The sequence below is a fragment of the Musa acuminata genome, chromosome BXJ1-1 (assembly GCF_036884655.1).
Source record: "Musa acuminata AAA Group cultivar baxijiao chromosome BXJ1-1, Cavendish_Baxijiao_AAA, whole genome shotgun sequence".
Classification (NCBI taxonomy): Eukaryota; Viridiplantae; Streptophyta; class Magnoliopsida; order Zingiberales; family Musaceae; genus Musa; species Musa acuminata.
The window spans coordinates 14,250,856-14,268,212 of record NC_088327.1 but is presented as its reverse complement, the minus strand read 5'-3'; the positions used below and the strand labels follow the sequence as shown (position 1 = coordinate 14,268,212).

The 17,357-nt window shown below is 38.1% G+C and overlaps 1 protein-coding gene across 3 annotated transcripts; it reads left to right on the top strand.

The window, feature by feature from the left end:
• Nucleotides 1–4,550: 4,550 nt before the first annotated feature.
• On the top strand, nt 4,551–16,658 carry LOC103996291 (protein transport protein SEC16B homolog). 3 transcript variants are annotated; one of them, XM_009417191.3, is made up of 15 exons: nt 4,551–4,709; nt 4,797–4,887; nt 4,966–6,804; nt 6,909–7,232; nt 9,448–9,576; nt 9,658–9,780; nt 9,922–10,083; nt 11,459–11,584; nt 11,691–11,825; nt 13,252–13,379; nt 14,239–14,350; nt 14,437–14,748; nt 14,944–15,063; nt 15,208–15,554; nt 15,652–16,658. In XM_009417191.3, exons 3-15 carry the CDS (start codon nt 5,104–5,106, stop codon nt 16,196–16,198), a joined length of 4,266 nt encoding a protein of 1,421 aa, XP_009415466.2. In that variant the 5' UTR covers nt 4,551–4,709; nt 4,797–4,887; nt 4,966–5,103; the 3' UTR covers nt 16,199–16,658. The 3 variants fall into 3 exon arrangements, with proteins under 3 accessions (XP_009415466.2, XP_009415474.2, XP_009415458.2); XM_009417199.3 differs by having other exon boundaries at nt 4,797–6,804; nt 15,226–15,554; XM_009417183.3 differs by having other exon boundaries at nt 4,797–6,804.
• Nucleotides 16,659–17,357: the final 699 nt, after the last annotated feature.

The following is a 17,357-nucleotide window of genomic DNA, read 5'->3' as shown; positions in this document are numbered from 1 at the left end:
AAACGAACTACAATGAATGCAGATTGGTTACGATCAATGATTGAATTGAGATAGGGTTTAAGTTTATTTGTAAGAACTTTATATATAATTTTATAGAGAACGTTGCTAATGGAGATGGGCCTATAGTCAATAGTAACCTTGGAAGGGTTAAGGATCCTAGAAATAAAAACTAGGGAATGGATGATATTAGTGTAGAAGTAATTAAAGCTTGGTGAATAGAATGAATAATACTTTAGTAGCTTATGAAGAGCTCAGTAGTGTAATTGTCTAAGTTATGTCTTTTGCTCTGTCTCATACCAATAAGGTCCTTATGGATTTCTATGGGGGAGAAGGGGTTAGTAATAAATAGATGGGATTGGATGGGAATGGTCGGAATGGAAGGTTAAATATTTGTGTTCGAGTTGCTATGCAAGGTCTAGGGGGCTCAAAAGTTATAATATCAATCAATGAAGATGACAGATATGGAAGGGAGATTCTCCACCGAAGAACCATCTTCCTTGATGATGAGGTGGATGTGATTAGCCCTACACCTCTATCTAGCTATATTATGTAAGTATCTAGTATTTTTATCAACATCGCTAAGCCAGTTGGATTTGGCTCGAGAGAGCTATTTCATGTGGACATATCTTGAAAGAGCCGTGAACTTACTATTAAGAATGATGAGATTGGTTTGATCTTCATTTAAAAGAGGGGAATGATTCTCCTTTAGCTTAGGAGAGAGATAATGTATTGTGTCGGGTGTCTTTAAGTTGATTTTTAATATTACCGATGTCTCTCTTCTTCCAATTAATCAGCTTGAATTCAAGGACAAACAGGGCTTGGTAGAAGGTTTTAAGAGAGTAAAAGTTAGAGTCCAAAAGATTCCAAGAGCCTTGAACCAAATTATAAACAATAGGGTATTCAAGCTAGTAGGGATTAAATGTGAAGGAGTATAAATGCTTAGGGGAGTTAGTAACCGGATTCAGAAGGATAAGGAGAGGAGAATTATGTGGGGGAGATGCTTAACAATAGCATACGAAAAAATAAAAAGCTAATCAATAGTTGCAAGAGCTCTATCCAATTCGATCGAAATATGAGATTAGTTGGACCTACTATTACACCATGTAAAATATGATCTAGAAAATTCAAAGGTAAAAAAAAATTATAATTATAAATGAAATCCCTGAAAGCAAAAACTAATCTATTAACTTGAAAATATTTACCTCCTAATTTATCAAAAGAGGAATTTATTCAATTAAAGTTATCAAAAATCATTTATGATATATCAGAAAAGCCTAATGCTTGAAAGAAAATACCAAAAAGACTGCGAGATGATGAAATTGTACTGGCATAAACTATAGAGAGGAGTCATGGATGCATATCTTTTTGTTCCACTATTAAGTATAGAAATCAAGAGAAAATACTAATCGAGAAGGTTTTGAGATTGTAAGAGAACCAAGTAACAATGAAAACTCCCGACCAACCTTGGGTTGGGAAGATAGAACCTTCCTAGTTATTACCCAGCTTGTGTAGGAATATTTTTGCTTCTATTTGCTAGAAGTGTGATTCTAAGCGAATGAGGATGGATATATTGTTATTTAATAATAACCGATAAATTTAGACTAGACACTTCAATGATTTATTTATCAAAGATAGAGAGGGAAGGAGAACCTAGTTTTAAGGAGTCGGGTAAAGAAATAAAACTTGAGTTCACCTTACTTCCCTAAGATAATGATATATAGGATTTAGACCCTGTCTTATGGATGATCCTTGACCACTATGGATCATCTTCCTTTAGCAAGAAGTATCGTTCATCTTCGGTTATAGAGTTAGTGTTGTATTGGAAAGCTTTGATGACACTTTCTATGAGCTTACTAAAGTGGTCCTTTTCTTGGCATGATGAATCTTATGAGGGGTTCTTCAGTGGATATATGTTTGAATGGAATCTGTTTCAGTGAAGTAGAATAAGTAGAGAATAAGAAAGGCTCTCTATGAACCAGGGGGCAAGGGGAGCATTTAGTGCTCTCCTCATAGGCTAGAGAGCTGAAACGGGTTAAATGTGTCATAAGAAGTCTTAATAGGAGAAGATGGGACAAGAGAGCTTTTAGCCTTAGTTTTGTTTGATCTTTGTGTAGGGTTTAGGTATTGTATTTTAAAAGAAGTGAGTTGGATGATGAAGTAGTAGGAAAGGATGGTGATACTTAGGGTAGGGCATTGGTGGAGGATGCCTCCGCCATTGCACAATCTTGGGCAAAAGGAGGGGAGTTAATACAAGGGAGCAACAAAGTAAGTAAATATAGACTTAACCTCGTTATGAGATGGAGGGATACATTGAAAGAGAACAATGACTAATTTAGAGAGAGCACGTTGTGGTTTGGAAAATGTTGAGCCTTGTTTTCCTCACAATGGAATTGGTTTTGAGAGAGGTCAGTAGGCAAGGGTGAAGGATTAGATGGAGCCATTATGAACCCAAAACAGCTACTGTAGTGAGACATATACTAGATCAAAGACTTTGATCTCGTACATGTATAATGGCCTAAGTTCTAACTTCACATCAATCTCTACATTCCAGCTTTACTCGCTGGCGTCTTCCTTTCTATGAATGGTTGGTTGCTCAAACAACTTACTCACTACACATTGATAGGTTTTATCCATAAAAGAAACATAAATTAGGTAAGTTTTCATGGGCGATCATTTGAAAGAAGTTGGAATCGCTAATTCTAACCCAAATGTCTTGGGAAAGAGGTAGAGAGAAGTCGGGTAATATGCAAAGCATGCCATGCTCTTATACCAAAGGTGGTGATAGCATCCAATTTGAGGGGAGTGCTAATGCTTACCATAATTTAGAGGAGCCTAGCGTGTATTAGTTATATATGAAGGTCAGGAAAGTGTATTCAGATGGGAGCTGACTTCATGGTCTCATTTAGAGGTTGGAAACTTTCTCTCCAATGTAAGAGGTTGAGTGCTTATCTATGAAGGAACTATAGATCTTCGGTTAATGTGTTTGTCAAGTCAATCTTGGATTGAAAACAAAAGCACAGATAACCTACAAGAAGGTCGATGATTTGGACTTCTAATTTCAACTTCCACAAAGGTGAGAATTTTATCTTAATAAACTATATGGGTGGAGCCTTGTCGAAGAATTTACCATAGATGCAAAGCTTCCAACGACTTCCAATATTTTGGATTTCTTTCGGATCTAGGATAATAATATGCCTCGAGTGATTTTGGATTCTTGAAATCATTGCATAGGCTTGAATCGAATCATTAGGGAGAGGCTTGCATAGAGGGTGAGACTTTGGTCACTTAAGATAGTATTACAAAGAAAGGGGATCATTGCTGGCCTTGGCGTAGATAACATCTTTGGTTAGAAAGGCATTGTCAAAGGGGATGAACGATTGATAAGATTAGGAGCTAGATGGGTTAAGGAGAAGGATTGAGAGGTTTCTTTAGTCTTAATGAACTGATGCTATATACCTAGTAAAATCATATATAAATAAATCGATATAATTTATTTATGATTTATTTATAAGATGCCGGTTGAGAGGATAGGGCTTGATTATATTCATACTCCATTTCTTTTATATAATTTTTAGTCTCAATTGAATGTAACAAATTTAATATATAAAATATTCTTAAATTTAATATTTTAATTATTTTTTAATTACTATATAGGGTAATTAAGATAACAAAAAAAAAATCAAGTTTACATTTAATTCGTTAGGAATTTTTTTTTATTTTGTTAATTAGAATTTAATTGATGGAAAATATGGATCCAAGAATCTCATACACAAGGATATTGCTGATGCTATATTAACCTCATATGCACTGTTATTACTTTCTTTATTTAATATAATATTACATGGTATTAACCCAAATGTATTGTAAGGGTGTTTGGTTTAATAATAAGTGAGAAAATAATAATTAATAATATAAATAGTTGATGTGAATCATCAGAGTCGGTCAACATTTGGCAAACTAGTTCGTCCATAGAATTGCTTATGTTATTTATTAAATCATTTTATTTGTATTTTGACTTATTTTCAAACAAATGAGTATAATTAGTATCATGACATTTATTTTGAATGATGTGCTAGGAAAATAATTAGCAAAAGTAAGTCCAATTTATTCTTGGTTTATAATGTTGAGTTTGTAATACGAAAGTCATCAAAGATGTGACGAGATGTAATAATTTAGAGTTGATTAGTCCATGTTAGATAGATTAGTAAATTACGCATGATGAGTAATCTTAAATTAAGATCCGGTTCATTAAAACCGGTTCATCGGGCCGGAAACCGAGTCAAACCGGCGTCAAGGTAAAGGTCCAACTAAATCAGAGTCGATCAAAAGGCCACCCCGTTCATCCTACGCGGCCTCTGCTTCGCTCGACCACCAACGGATGGGCCCAATTCTCTAATAGTGCCGGGCCCGCATGCTTGCGGTTCAGAAAGCGCGTAGAAGGAGCTCCGCGTTCACGCACGAAGTACACGTTACATTTCAATTAATCCCGTTTCCCGTTCCCGTTTCCCCGTGTCATAACATAAAATTGGGAGAGAACCGAAAAATAAGGGGAAAAAAGGAACAAAATAAGGGGAAAAAAAGGGGGAAGAAAACGCAGAGGCTTCAGGGTGGGTGGCGAGATGTCGGCTGGATCGCAAGCTAGGGTTCCTCCCGTTCGTTTCTCTTCTCTCTGATTGCTCCAGTCCTCTTCGATTCTAGCGGTTGGGCCGGTAAGTCCTAATCTCTAGCGAGTGATTGGTCTTTCCCATCCGAATCCCCGCGAATTTGCCTCTTTTCGCTTCTTTTTTTGGTGTCAGATCGGCAGAGATGGGAAGATTCCCATGATTTAGCTCGCCGTGGCGACCTGTGATTTTGTTCTCCGTTGGGGATCCGCAATCTTTGAATAAGGTTAGAGATCTGCTAGGGTTTTGGATATAATTTTGGTCGAATTTAAGCTGAGGTTACAAAGATTGGGCCGTCTTCCAGGTGGATTCTAATAATTTTGATTTCGTGAGGAGGGTTTTGCTTGATTAGGTCGGTCCTTCTTGGATCAAGAAAATCTCTGCTGTACTTGCCATCGGGGCAAAGGGAAAAACTTTGTAGCTTTGCCTTGTTTGCGATCGAATGGGATCTCCGTCTCCGTTCCAAGTGGAAGACCATACCGATGAGGATTTCTTTGACAAGCTTGTGGATGATGATTTTGGTGTGAGGGGATCTGTTCCTCATCCCAAAGAAATTGTTAGAGATATATCTAACCTCAGCCTTGATGATGTTGGTACATCGTTGGAGGATCCTGGCAATGCTGGATTGGTTTCCGAATCAAATGGTCCGCCACAAAGTGGGACCTTACAGTCTTCTGAGTCTCCAAAGAAGGATCTTTTGGTCTGTAAGGACAGTGCATCTTCTAATTCTCCTGTTGATATGGTAGTACCATCAGAAAATTCATCTGGAAGCACTATCGATACCGGAGCACAAAGTCTATCAAACTTTAACAGTGTTGGATCTAAGGGAACAAGCGTAAAGGAGGTCCAATGGAGTGCATTCAGTGTCAGCTCACAGCAGTTAGGCAATGTTGGGTTGGAAACCTATTCAGACTTCCTTGCTGAAAATGCTGATCCATCTGCTGATAAACTGAAATCCAACTGTGACCCAAATTCTGCTCCTGTGGACAATCAAATTGAAAATATTGACACATATACAAGTTCTTTGAGTGCCCAAGATACACAACTTTTTGGTTCGGCTACCGAGCAGAACATTGATGGAGATGCACAGTACTGGGAGAGTATTTATCCTGGTTGGAAGTATGATGCTGGCACTGGGCAGTGGTATCAGCTGGATGCTCATGATGCAACCACAAATACTCAGTTTAATAGCTATGATGCATCTGCTGTGAATTCACAGGGGAATTTCAAGGACAATGGCGAAGTTGCTGTTTTTGATTCCAATTCGGGGAGTTCAGATGTCCTATATCTTCAGCAGGCTTCACAATCCTACTTGGAAACCATTGCAGAAGAGAGTACATTACATACTACTTCTAACTGGAGCCTTGGTTATCAGGGGAGCACTGAATACCCACCTAATATGGTCTTTGATCCTCAATATCCAGGTTGGTACTACGACACAAATACCCAACAGTGGTGTACTCTTGAGTCATATTCTCAGACTACACAGATGACACCAACTATAGTTCAGAATGAGGTTGTTGCTTCAGCTGGTGTCTCAGAGGGGAACTACAATGTAAGTGATGAATTTGGCCAACCTGAACAAAGCGCTGATGGTGTCCTGGGAAGCCAAGAGTTTGGTGACGGTTGGAATAATCCAACAAGCAGCTATGTTCAGCCGAACGTGCTGCAGGCTGAACAAGTTGGTGAAAATAGACAGTCTGGAGGTTTATCCAGAAAGCAGCAAATAGGGAGCTTTTACAGTCCAACCATGCATGCTGGAAGTCATACGGATCAAAATTTAGGCTTTGGAAAATTTCAGCCTGTTGTGGATCACAATTTTGGCAGCAGTAACGGCATCATGAGGCCTCACAATGCTGTTCATGGGGAAAGCTTGTACCAAATGAATAATCAAATGCAAGCCCCTAGCATTCATAAAAGTTTGTCCAACAGCTACCTAGGCAATCAGAACTCAGTTGACTACTCTCAGCATTCATTTCATGGCACAAATGCTTCCTATTCTCAGTTTTCTTATGTTCCTCATGAAGGAAGATCAGCAGCTGGGCGTCCTGCACATGCCTTGGTTGCTTTTGGATTTGGTGGTAAGCTTATAGTCATGCCAAATGCTAGCCCTTCTGGAACCAACTTGAACTATGGAAATCAGGTGGGCTGAAAAAGTTTCTAACTTCATTTTAACAAAGTATACTTGACATATATTTAGTTTGTAATTTAATTGTTTTGCAACTAATCTTTGTTTTTATCTGAAAGGAAACTGCTGGTGGCACAATCTCAATCCTTAGCTTATCTGAAGTTGTGTTGAATGAAGTTGATTCTTCCAGCAGTGTTTCTGGTAGTGTCTTGGACTACTTCCATTCCTTGTGTCATCAGAATTTTCCAGGTCCGCTTGCTGGTGGGAATGCTGCTACTAAGGATGCAAACAAATGGATAGATGAGAGAATCTCAAGCTATGAGTCTCCTGTCACCGAGTTCCAGAAAGGGAAACTTCTGAAGTTGCTTTTTTCTTTGCTCAAAATATCACTGCAACATTATGGAAAACTTCGATCTCCTTTTGGATCTGACCCATCACTAGAGGTTTCTATAACATTTGTTTCATATTAAATAACTATTTTTTATGTTCATTTTTCTTTTCCCAGTCTAGATTGTTCCTAAAACTCACATGGTTAACAAATAGTCTTACATTTTCATCCCTTTACAGTCTTTAAGTGGAACTCTTTTATCTGCTAATGCTTTATTTGCCTCACTGATGTTCTGAACTTACACTAAAGTTTCATAAACTTGGTCTTTCATAGAACTGTATGTGTCTCTTGTTTGGATTTCTTATTCCTGGATAATAAAATTAAGTTTTCCATACCTTGAAAATCTCGGTTTGGTTGATTTATATTAAGTTGCTGTCCTCACAGCCTTGATTTTTTGTTCCCAGTATCAGATCACATTCTCATCTTAATGGCAAATTTGTTGTGTGACATTCAATATTTCCAATGCATGTTCACTAAATTGGTGGGTCACAGCAAATGAAGACCATATATGCATATGGTTTAGGTCTTTTTGGTGATAATTGTGGTGATGATGAAGGCTATAACATAAAGTAACATTTAATTGCATTACAGAGGGGTCACCACTGCTGATTTCCCTTGATGCAGGAACTTCTTCTAAAACATGTTGCAGATAATACAAGGAAACACATTGCCAGTCACTCTGAGTAATTAATTAGTAATCTCTGGCTATTTAGTTTGTAAGTGAAGTGGAAGTTTGCATGATTCTTTAATCTCTTAATGGAAGTTGCCTGGATGGCTATAGCTCTTACCATCTTATTCTTTGATAATTTATGATGAACATCTTGTATTTCAGCAGGACATGACTGATGATTATTTATTAGATTCTGCTCACTTATACAAATATAAGCCTTATTAAGTTTTTTTGTTTCCTGTAGGCATTAAAATTCAGTGGATATATGGTAAGATTGTTTTAACTGTTTGAACCCATTGAACACGGATACAGATAGCAGATTCACTAAATCTTGTAATTATATACAATTGCAAATTAGATGTCAATGAATAAGGAATAAACTTGATTTAGTGTCAATATGGATGATATGCTACTGACATATAATTTTAAGAATTATCAATGATAATATTCTGGATCGAGTGACTTGACTGAAAATATTGTTCGAGAAAGAAGAATTTGAGCATTTATATTAAGGAAATTAATCAAATAAGATCTTTCCTTAGATTAAAATAGGTTGCTCAGATATTTTGAAACATATTGAGGTTTTCAGATGTCTGGATGTGGATAGACTTGACTTGTATTTGCATGCATATGCATAAGATTTTGCTTATCAAATAGCAGACATGGTTATGACTGGTGCACTAATTTATGGAACAAATGAGCTCCAATCAGTTAAGAAAATGGATTCAGAAGGCATTTTATAAATCAAAATTAAAGATTCTGTGGGTACACACTCATAAATGTTTTTCCTCCTTGCAAGCTTGGGTCATTTTGAGTAGGTATTTTATGGCCAATTTTGGATTACACGAGCCAGGTAACACTTAATGCTCTAACATGTAACATGAAAAATGGAGTCAAAAGATTCTTTGATCCTTGTCCAAATAATGTGTATACTCTAGAGAGTGACATCTTGGATAAAGCTTGGGTGGTTATTTTCACACAATTTTAAGATAGTAACATTTTTGGATACTCTTGCCTAATCTCTTTGAGCAAGTTACTAAATGCAGTTACATTGCTTTTGTATTTTTTTCTATCACAGCTGGTCAAATCTCGTAAAACTGCTGTGACAGCATGAGCTAATTTATACAACCCCTTGATGGCTAACCTGACTTCTTTGAGAACTAGGTTAACTGTTTTGGAATTTTTATCCACCATAAATTAGTTCTGAAAATCTTGCAGAGAGCCAACCTTTCCCATCTTATCATCTTGATGTAATCATCTTGTGTTCTTTACTTCTAAGGATTGTTAGACATACAGGTAGGTTTTCAGTTATAGGCTGGTAGACATACAGATAGGCCTTCAGCGAGGAATACATATGTTGATGGTTGCAAATATGAGTTACCACATGCCATTTGTTCATGCTGTACTCAACTGATTGCCTGCAATTTTCTTAATTGTCTGTATCTATTGGACAAAACATTTCCTTCAAGGGGAAGTTATTCTTTCAGGAAAATAATACTTGTTATTTAGGTCAAACATACATTTTCGTAATTTTTCCTCCTAGAGTTCTTAAAGTTCAGCATTTGTATTTTTGACTTGGCTGTGATTTTTAACTTGATAGGATGTAAATAGTCCAGAGATGGCGGTTACTAAGCTTTTGGCATCGTCTAAAATGAGCAATGCTCCTTTAGGAGAGTATGGTATATATTCTCATTGTTTGACTAACATTCCATCAGAAGGACAACTTCAGGTATTCTCAATTCATCAAGCTTAGCTAAAAATACTCTGATGAACAGCCTTCAGACGCCTTTATTATGTGCCCCTATTTCAGGCAACTGCTACTAAGGTACAGAGCCTTCTTGTTTCTGGTAGAAGGAAAGAGGCCCTCCAATGTGCAGAAGAAGGTCATCTGTGGGGCCCTGCACTTGTTCTTGCTGCACAGCTTGGGGACAAGGTGGTGCACTTGTTTGCTCATTTCTGCTAAAATTACATTGAAAAATTCTTATGTGTTTGTAGACATTATTACCTCGTGTTCATTTGATTGACTATAACTGGCTGATTCCTTTATTTGCTCCAATATATACTCTGGGTGCAGTTTTATGTTGATACGGTGAAGAGGATGGCACAACATCGATTTACATTTGGATCACCTCTACGAACACTGTGCCTTCTTATTGCTGGGCAACCTGCAGATATATTTTCTATGAACAATCTAGTTACTAGCTCATCTGTAGCTTCACCTAGACAGCCTGCAGAGGTGATCTTTAACACTCGATGTTTACTTTTGAAAAAAAAAATGCTAATTACCTTTCATTTGGATGTATTACTGTTCTCTTATACTCAGGGAATGAGGTTACTTTCAACTCAATAGAAACTTTAAAGTCTTGATTGAAGGCCAATTGTCAATTTGGTCACCTTGTATTGGTAGATCTGATAATTGCTGTTTCAAGTGATTTAAACATTTATAGTTATGGAATATAATTGTTAATCACAATTTGAGTTGCATGTTCTCTTTTACTCCCCTTAATGCACTGAAGGTATGAGATATTTTTTGTTGATAGAACTTTTCACAGTTTGATTCAAAGTCAGTGTATGTTCAATCAATATGACCGGCCAATAAACCTTTACTCCTTTCCTTGCTCCTTATTAGTAATATTTACCACAAAATCAGTTTTCTGGAAGATTCTCTTGGCTGTTTGCGAGAGTGATGCCTAGAAGAGCAGACCTACAATTTAAACATCATCTTATGATCTTTGTTTGATCAAAATTACATGTGTGCTTGAACCATTATTTTTCTGCTTGCTTCTGTGAATATGCATCTTTTCAACTGCCGAATTTTATTCTTAAAAATAAAAACCCAGATGTGCATCACTTCGGTTGATTTCAACCAGTTCAGCTTTCATCTTGTTCATATGCTAAACAGCAAAAGTTTTTGGATAAATTCTGGTGCATGGATTAAAAATTTCTTGCTTTGGTTTAGGTTATAAATTTTCTGTTAGATCTTGGTGCTTTAATTCCATATACATCCATATTACTAATTTATTTATATTTTCCCAATCTCTCATTTTTGTATTGCAAGTTTCTTCATGATTCGTATCTGAAATCAATTTCCATCTAGTTTCTGGATTAAAAACTGATTCCCCTCGAAAAACTTAACCTTATTTTACTTAGCTTAGCACCAGACCACCCTTTTCACAATATCAGTTTTTCCTTTTCTCTTCTTGTACTTTCGGGTCTGTAGGTTATATCAAGTACATTTCCAAAAGAATGATTTTTTTTCCCTTCAATTGTGGGCGGTGAGGGATCATTATCCTCAGGAGTAACGAGTCTGATATTTATTCCCAATGGTGTGATTCCATATGTGAATCACATCTGATAGGAGACCTAGACAGTAGACACCTAGGATATGAAGTGAGTTTAGGTATATTTCTTCTTACTTTCTACTCCCTCCCATTGTTATTAAATTCTAGAACAAGAAATAAAATATTTTCTTTGCTACCAGAGCCCCTCCATGCTCCTGCACCACATTTTTAACAGATTAGATATAGAAACATATTTCATGATCATAACGTGATTCTTTTGGGATGTGCTTCAGAATTCTGAGCTCACTTGGCTTTTCTATCGACTGTCAGATTCAAGCCAGTGGTATGCTGGATGAGTGGGAAGAAAATTTGGCCATCATTACTGCAAACAGAACCAAGGATGATAAACTTGTAATTCTTCATCTTGGAGATTGCCTATGGAAAGAGAGAGGAGAGGTTTGTAGTTGTCTTTTATGTCGTAGTTATGCTTTTATCATATCATTTGTGTTGTTTACCTAGTTCCTTTCAATATGATACATCTTACCTAAGTCATATTATGCAGGTAACTGCTGCACACACATGTTATTTGATTGCTGAAGAAAATATTGAGTTGTATTCAGACAGTGCAAGACTCTGTCTTATTGGTGCAGATCACTGGAAATATCCCAGAACATATGTGACGCCTGACGCTATTCAGGTTTTGTCCTTTCAGTTTACAATTTCTGTTATGTTGTTATAGTAATTTTTCATTAACTATTGCCTTCCAGTATGTTGTTAGATTTGATTTCGGAGCACACAAATGATTCTAATAATATTAATTTAGCTGCCATTTTAGATGCTTTCTGGTTTTGGTTAACTTTTTGTTTGTTTATAGGAGTAAAAATATGCAATGCCTCTTCAAACTGCTGCACTAAAAATGTTGTAGGGGATTTGTCATTTAAGTTCTCCTGATCTGTTGAATAATTATAACACCCCATGCATGGGTCTTTGGAGATTGTAGTCTTGGAACAGCAAAAAGATTGTTATCATGATTCACACTATGATGCTTAGGTTGCAAGGAAACAATCTTACAGGTGCACCTGTGGCAAGTTTGTTGGTGCCACATGGCACTTGCCACCGCAGGATCTTGAGAGGGTCAAAACGAAGGCTTGTGCTTGTAATAGATTGTTCTGGCCATTCGAACATAATCACTCATGATGACTGGGTTGCAATGAAGCAACCTACTGGATCCTCAGTTAATTAGTTTTCATGGCTTTCCCCTGACTACACACTCCTATAAGTCAGCTACATGCATATGCTCAGTCATGTTGGTTTTCTGTGTTCATTATGTTCAAGCATGTTTGCTTTAACGTTTGTGTCTGTGTCACATCTTTTATCTAGTTGCAATAGTTTCCATGTGTGCATGCGTGCTTGATTCATTATCAATGATCCTTAATAGTGTTTTAAATATATTTTCAACTTTAATAAAATTATCAAGGGAACAGGTATATGGTTTGTATCAACTCTGTTGCCATCAATTTCATGATTTATGTTTAAAATTTAAGTCTTAACAAAATTTCTGTTGTTCATTGATATTCTTAAAGTCAGTGATGATGTATAAACAACCATCATGTATCTTGTTCTTAGGTATGTATCTTTTTTTGTTTTATTCTGATTCCCTTCTTTGTTATATTCCAAATCTTTCTTATTTTGTGGCTGCGAGGCTTAAATGATGCTGGTTTTAAATACCACTTCCATTGTGTTCGAAGGAATTCCAATCATTATTATAATGCATCCTTGCAAGATGTTAATCAAGTATCTGCTTTGTGTTGATTTACTAGTGAATACTTTGTTTCCTGATGTAGTGGATTAATTAAAACTTTGGAGCTTGTTGTGACAATGAAAGTCCAAAACTATTTGGAGCTAAAAAGAATGATAATAATTGAAGAATGAAACAGCTTCCAACTTAGATGGTTATGGCTATGCCTTTTCTTTTACACATTATTTTTCGTTGGAAGACCTATTTCCTTTTCATCAACTTAGATATCAACGATATGTGAACTTTGTTGAAATTCTTAGTGCTGAACACCAATATATGTTGAGAACCGAACAAAGAACTGATTTTGTGTGTACTGTCTTTACAGAGAACAGAACTATATGAATATTCAAAGGTTCTTGGAAATTCTCAGTTCATCCTACAACCTTTCCAACCATATAAGCTGATCTATGCCTACATGCTGGCTGAAGTGGGAAAGATTTCAGATTCACTGAAGTGAGTAGTAGTATTTTTCTTTACCCTTCTTGCTGCTTGACTCCAGTGATTTCAATAGGCGCTTGGGCGCTCGCCTAGGCGCTCGGGCGCCTCGCTTCGCTTCCAGACGACGTGCTTCAAAGAGGCGCCGCCTGGGCGCTCGCCCGAGCCCAAGCGCTGGGCGCTTCAAGCGAGCACCTGGGTTAAACCAGGCGACCGAACCAGCATTTTAGGTCTGGTTCGGTCTCCGATGCTTTAGTTGGTTCAATCGAACCAACTAAAGCACCGATATCAGCTGCCGCTGCCCAACCCTAACCCTGCTCGCTTTCATGCTACTGCTGCTGCTGCCGCTGTCGGTGTCACCTCTCGCCGCTTCCGCTGTCGTTGCTCGCCACTGTCGCTGTCGTCGCTCACCGCTCTTGCTGTCGTTGCTCGCTGCCGTTGCCGCTCGTCGCTCATCGCTCCCGCTCCCGCTGCCGCTGCTCGTCGCTGCCGTTGCCGTTGCCACTGTCGTCGCTCGCCGCTCTCGCTGCCGCTGCTCACTTTTACCGCTGTCGTTGCATCCTCGGTCTTCCCTTACACTCCTCTTCCTTCTCCTCTTTCGAAAGAATATTGTTAACAGTATACTGAATACTGTCAACAGTATACAGTATATTAGTAACAGTAATGTATTTGTATTTATTAGATTAATGATATATTATTTTGATTTTAATACTGTTAAATAATTATATTTATTAATTATATTATATATTTTAATATTTTAGCGCCTCGTTTCGCTCAGGCGAGTGCCTAGCGCCTCCGGCGTTTTTGGACCTTGGCGTCTTTTGGTGCCTAGCGCTTTTTAAATCACTGCTTGACTCATATATCAGATCTAATATAGGTACTGTCAAGCATCTTTAAAATTGCTGAAGAACTCTGGTCGTACTTCTGATGTTGAAATGTGGAAGTCAATGCTATCATCCCTAGAGGAGAGGCTGCGCACTCACCAGCAGGTAATTCACTATGAATGAGTTCCAATCTTTGCAGCTTTGATTATTGCTTTGCTCTGATCCTTTTTTTTGGGACTGTCCTTATCCAGGGTGGTTATGGTACGAGCTTGGCTCCTGCAAATCTTGTTGGAAAATTGTTTACCACCTTCGATAGGTCCATTCATCGCATGATTGGTGCACCGTCAGCACCTCTGCCGCCAATGCCACAGGGAAGTGTAAATGACAAAGAAACCTACTATGTTGCCCCAAGAGTAGCAAATAGTCAGTCGACCATGGCCATGTCCTCTTTAGTCCCGTCAGCATCAGTGGAAACCATGAGTGAGTGGAAGGGTGATGATAGTAAACAGACTAGGCACAACAGAAGCATTTCAGAGCCTGATTTTGGTCGAAGCCCAAAGCAGGTTGATTCTTCTCTTTTAGGTGAAAGTGAATTTGTGCAGCTCAACTTGTTTAGCAAATTGTGGTTATTTTATATTAATTTTATTTTAAATCTTCCACTGTCTATGATAGGCAATATGGATTCTGTGAATGTATAGTTTCTATAAGAAAGAGAACCTTTATTGTTCTTTACTGACCTCAGCAAATTAACATTGAAGGATTCAAGCTCAGATGGTGCACAAAGCAAAAAGACCGCATCTGGTGGGTCACGTTTTGGACGCATTGGTTCACAACTTCTTCAGAAAACCATGGGGTGGGTGTCAAGATCCCATCGCCAGGTATTTTACTTGATATAATTGGTTGTGCCACAGCCACTTCTAGATGATGATGATGATGATGATTATTATTATTATTATTGTTGTTGTTATTATTATTATTATTATTATTATTATGCATTCTCCCTTGTTACTTATGTATATCAGATTCCTGGTAATGTGAAGGTAAAACTGGGTCAATCAAACAAATTTTATTATGACGAACAACTTAAGACATGGGTGGAGGAAGGAGCTGAGCCTCCAGCTACCGAAGCTGCTCTACCACCACCTCCAACAGCAACAACATTCCAGAATGGTATGCCTGATTACAACATCAGTAACACTTTCAAGAGTGTGACCAACATCAATGATGCTTTCAAGCGGGAAAGCCTTACCGACAGGGAAGGGCCAGTGGCAAAACCCTTAGTTCCCTTGGAACAGAAATCGACAATTCCACCCACTCCACCCAGCCAAAACCAGTTTTCCGCTCGTGGTAGAATGGGGGTTCGTTCAAGGTTGACTTTCTTATCATTTCTTGGTATATTTTGAATGGTGCAGTCTCATTATAGATTTGGTTTGCCGGGATGTTAATATTAGATAGGCACTTTCCAGATACGTGGATACATTCAACAAGGGCGGTGGTGCCTTGACAAACACTTTCCAGTCACCTGCAGTGCCATCCATGAAACCATTGGTTGGTGCAAAGTTTTTTGTGCCCACAGCAGCTGCAGCTGTGGATGAAGGGGAAACTGATGCAGCAGGAGAAAGCAACCAGGAAGTCACCAATGATAACGAAGAACCATCTAAATCAGCAACAGCAGAAGCATCCTTTTCCTCGCAGGGATCGTCGTCATCGTCATCATCCATGCAACGGGTTCCAAGCATGGATAATATTACACCTCTTGGAAACAAAGGATCTGCAGCAGCGGCATCGTGGAGTGGTAATGGTCCCTTATCCAGAATGAGAGCAGCATCTTGGAGTGGGACTTACACCAACCCACTCCATCAAAACGGCACTGGGATGAATCCCACTAGTGTTGGGCATGGTATGACAACATCCTCACCCAGCAACACCGCACACCCCGGTTCAGTCAGCAGCTTGTCTCTGCAGCAGAATGGTGGTTCCCTGGGGGACGACCTGCATGAGGTTGAACTCTGATGCATCGCAACATCAAGCATGGGTTTCATCTGGTCTTCAACTCCCAACTCCATCCTACAAAACCAAACGGAATAGGAGAAGTGGATTTGAAGAAACTTTACAGGAAAAATCTATGGTCTTGTGGGAAGCATTGGCCCCAAATGTTTTCCTTTGTAACTGTTGAGATCATGAGGTGCCTGAGGTCATGTCATGGTGTCCTTTTACATGAAAGCAGGTGGGTGTTGATGTGCAGATAATTTGTTGATTTATTGAACCCATATTGTTTTACATACAATAAACATATAAAAGAAATTGTTGGTCTTGAAAACAAAGAGTTTTTGTCTCTCATTTCTTTGTAGGATTAAAGACAATAAACCGCTAAAGCGGCAGTCAAGTTTTGAGCAGAATGTACAAGGCGAAATCTGCTAGTTTAAATTGATAAAACAGTATAGGGAGAAAAGGTATTGCGTTGATATCGATATATTATTTGATTTGTTGAATTCAGTTTAAGTGGATTGTATGTTCTCGAATCCATGTATATTTATTTATCTGCTGCCTCCATGAAAGTACACCAGCATTTGCGAAACGAGGAAATTTTACTGGGTGCGTGTATTGCGTTGTGCTCATTTGCCCTCTATGATTATTTTTGCTCCCTCACAATGATTAGTCTGTTCATAGTCTACCCTCACCTTGCAAATTCTTTATATAATTTCCAATAACTTAGGATGATCAAACTAGATTAAAAATTTTGAAGAAGAACATAGAAACATATACAGAGATGTATGCTCATGTTCGAAGGTATATAACTTCTATCTTTAATATACCATATTTGTTTTTAATCCTGATATTTCTTTTTTTATATAATAATTTGATCTATTTATGATTAGATCTATTTTCATTATATCAACTTATTGTTTACTCGAATTATTACCGGCGAATGTTGTCGATACCTCAGTGTCGATAACACTACTGTGAAGGGTGCGGTCTACCTTGGTCATTAGCTTTACCATAAATAGCGGCTATACAGGTAGCATGTCAAAGCTATCTATATATGTCAGAGATTCCATCACTGAGAAAACGCAGATGCGACGGATCGGTTTGATATCGAGCATAAATTCGACGGCACGCATTTTAAAGCATCGGTCACGGCGATCCTCAAAAAGGCCACCGATGCCTGTGC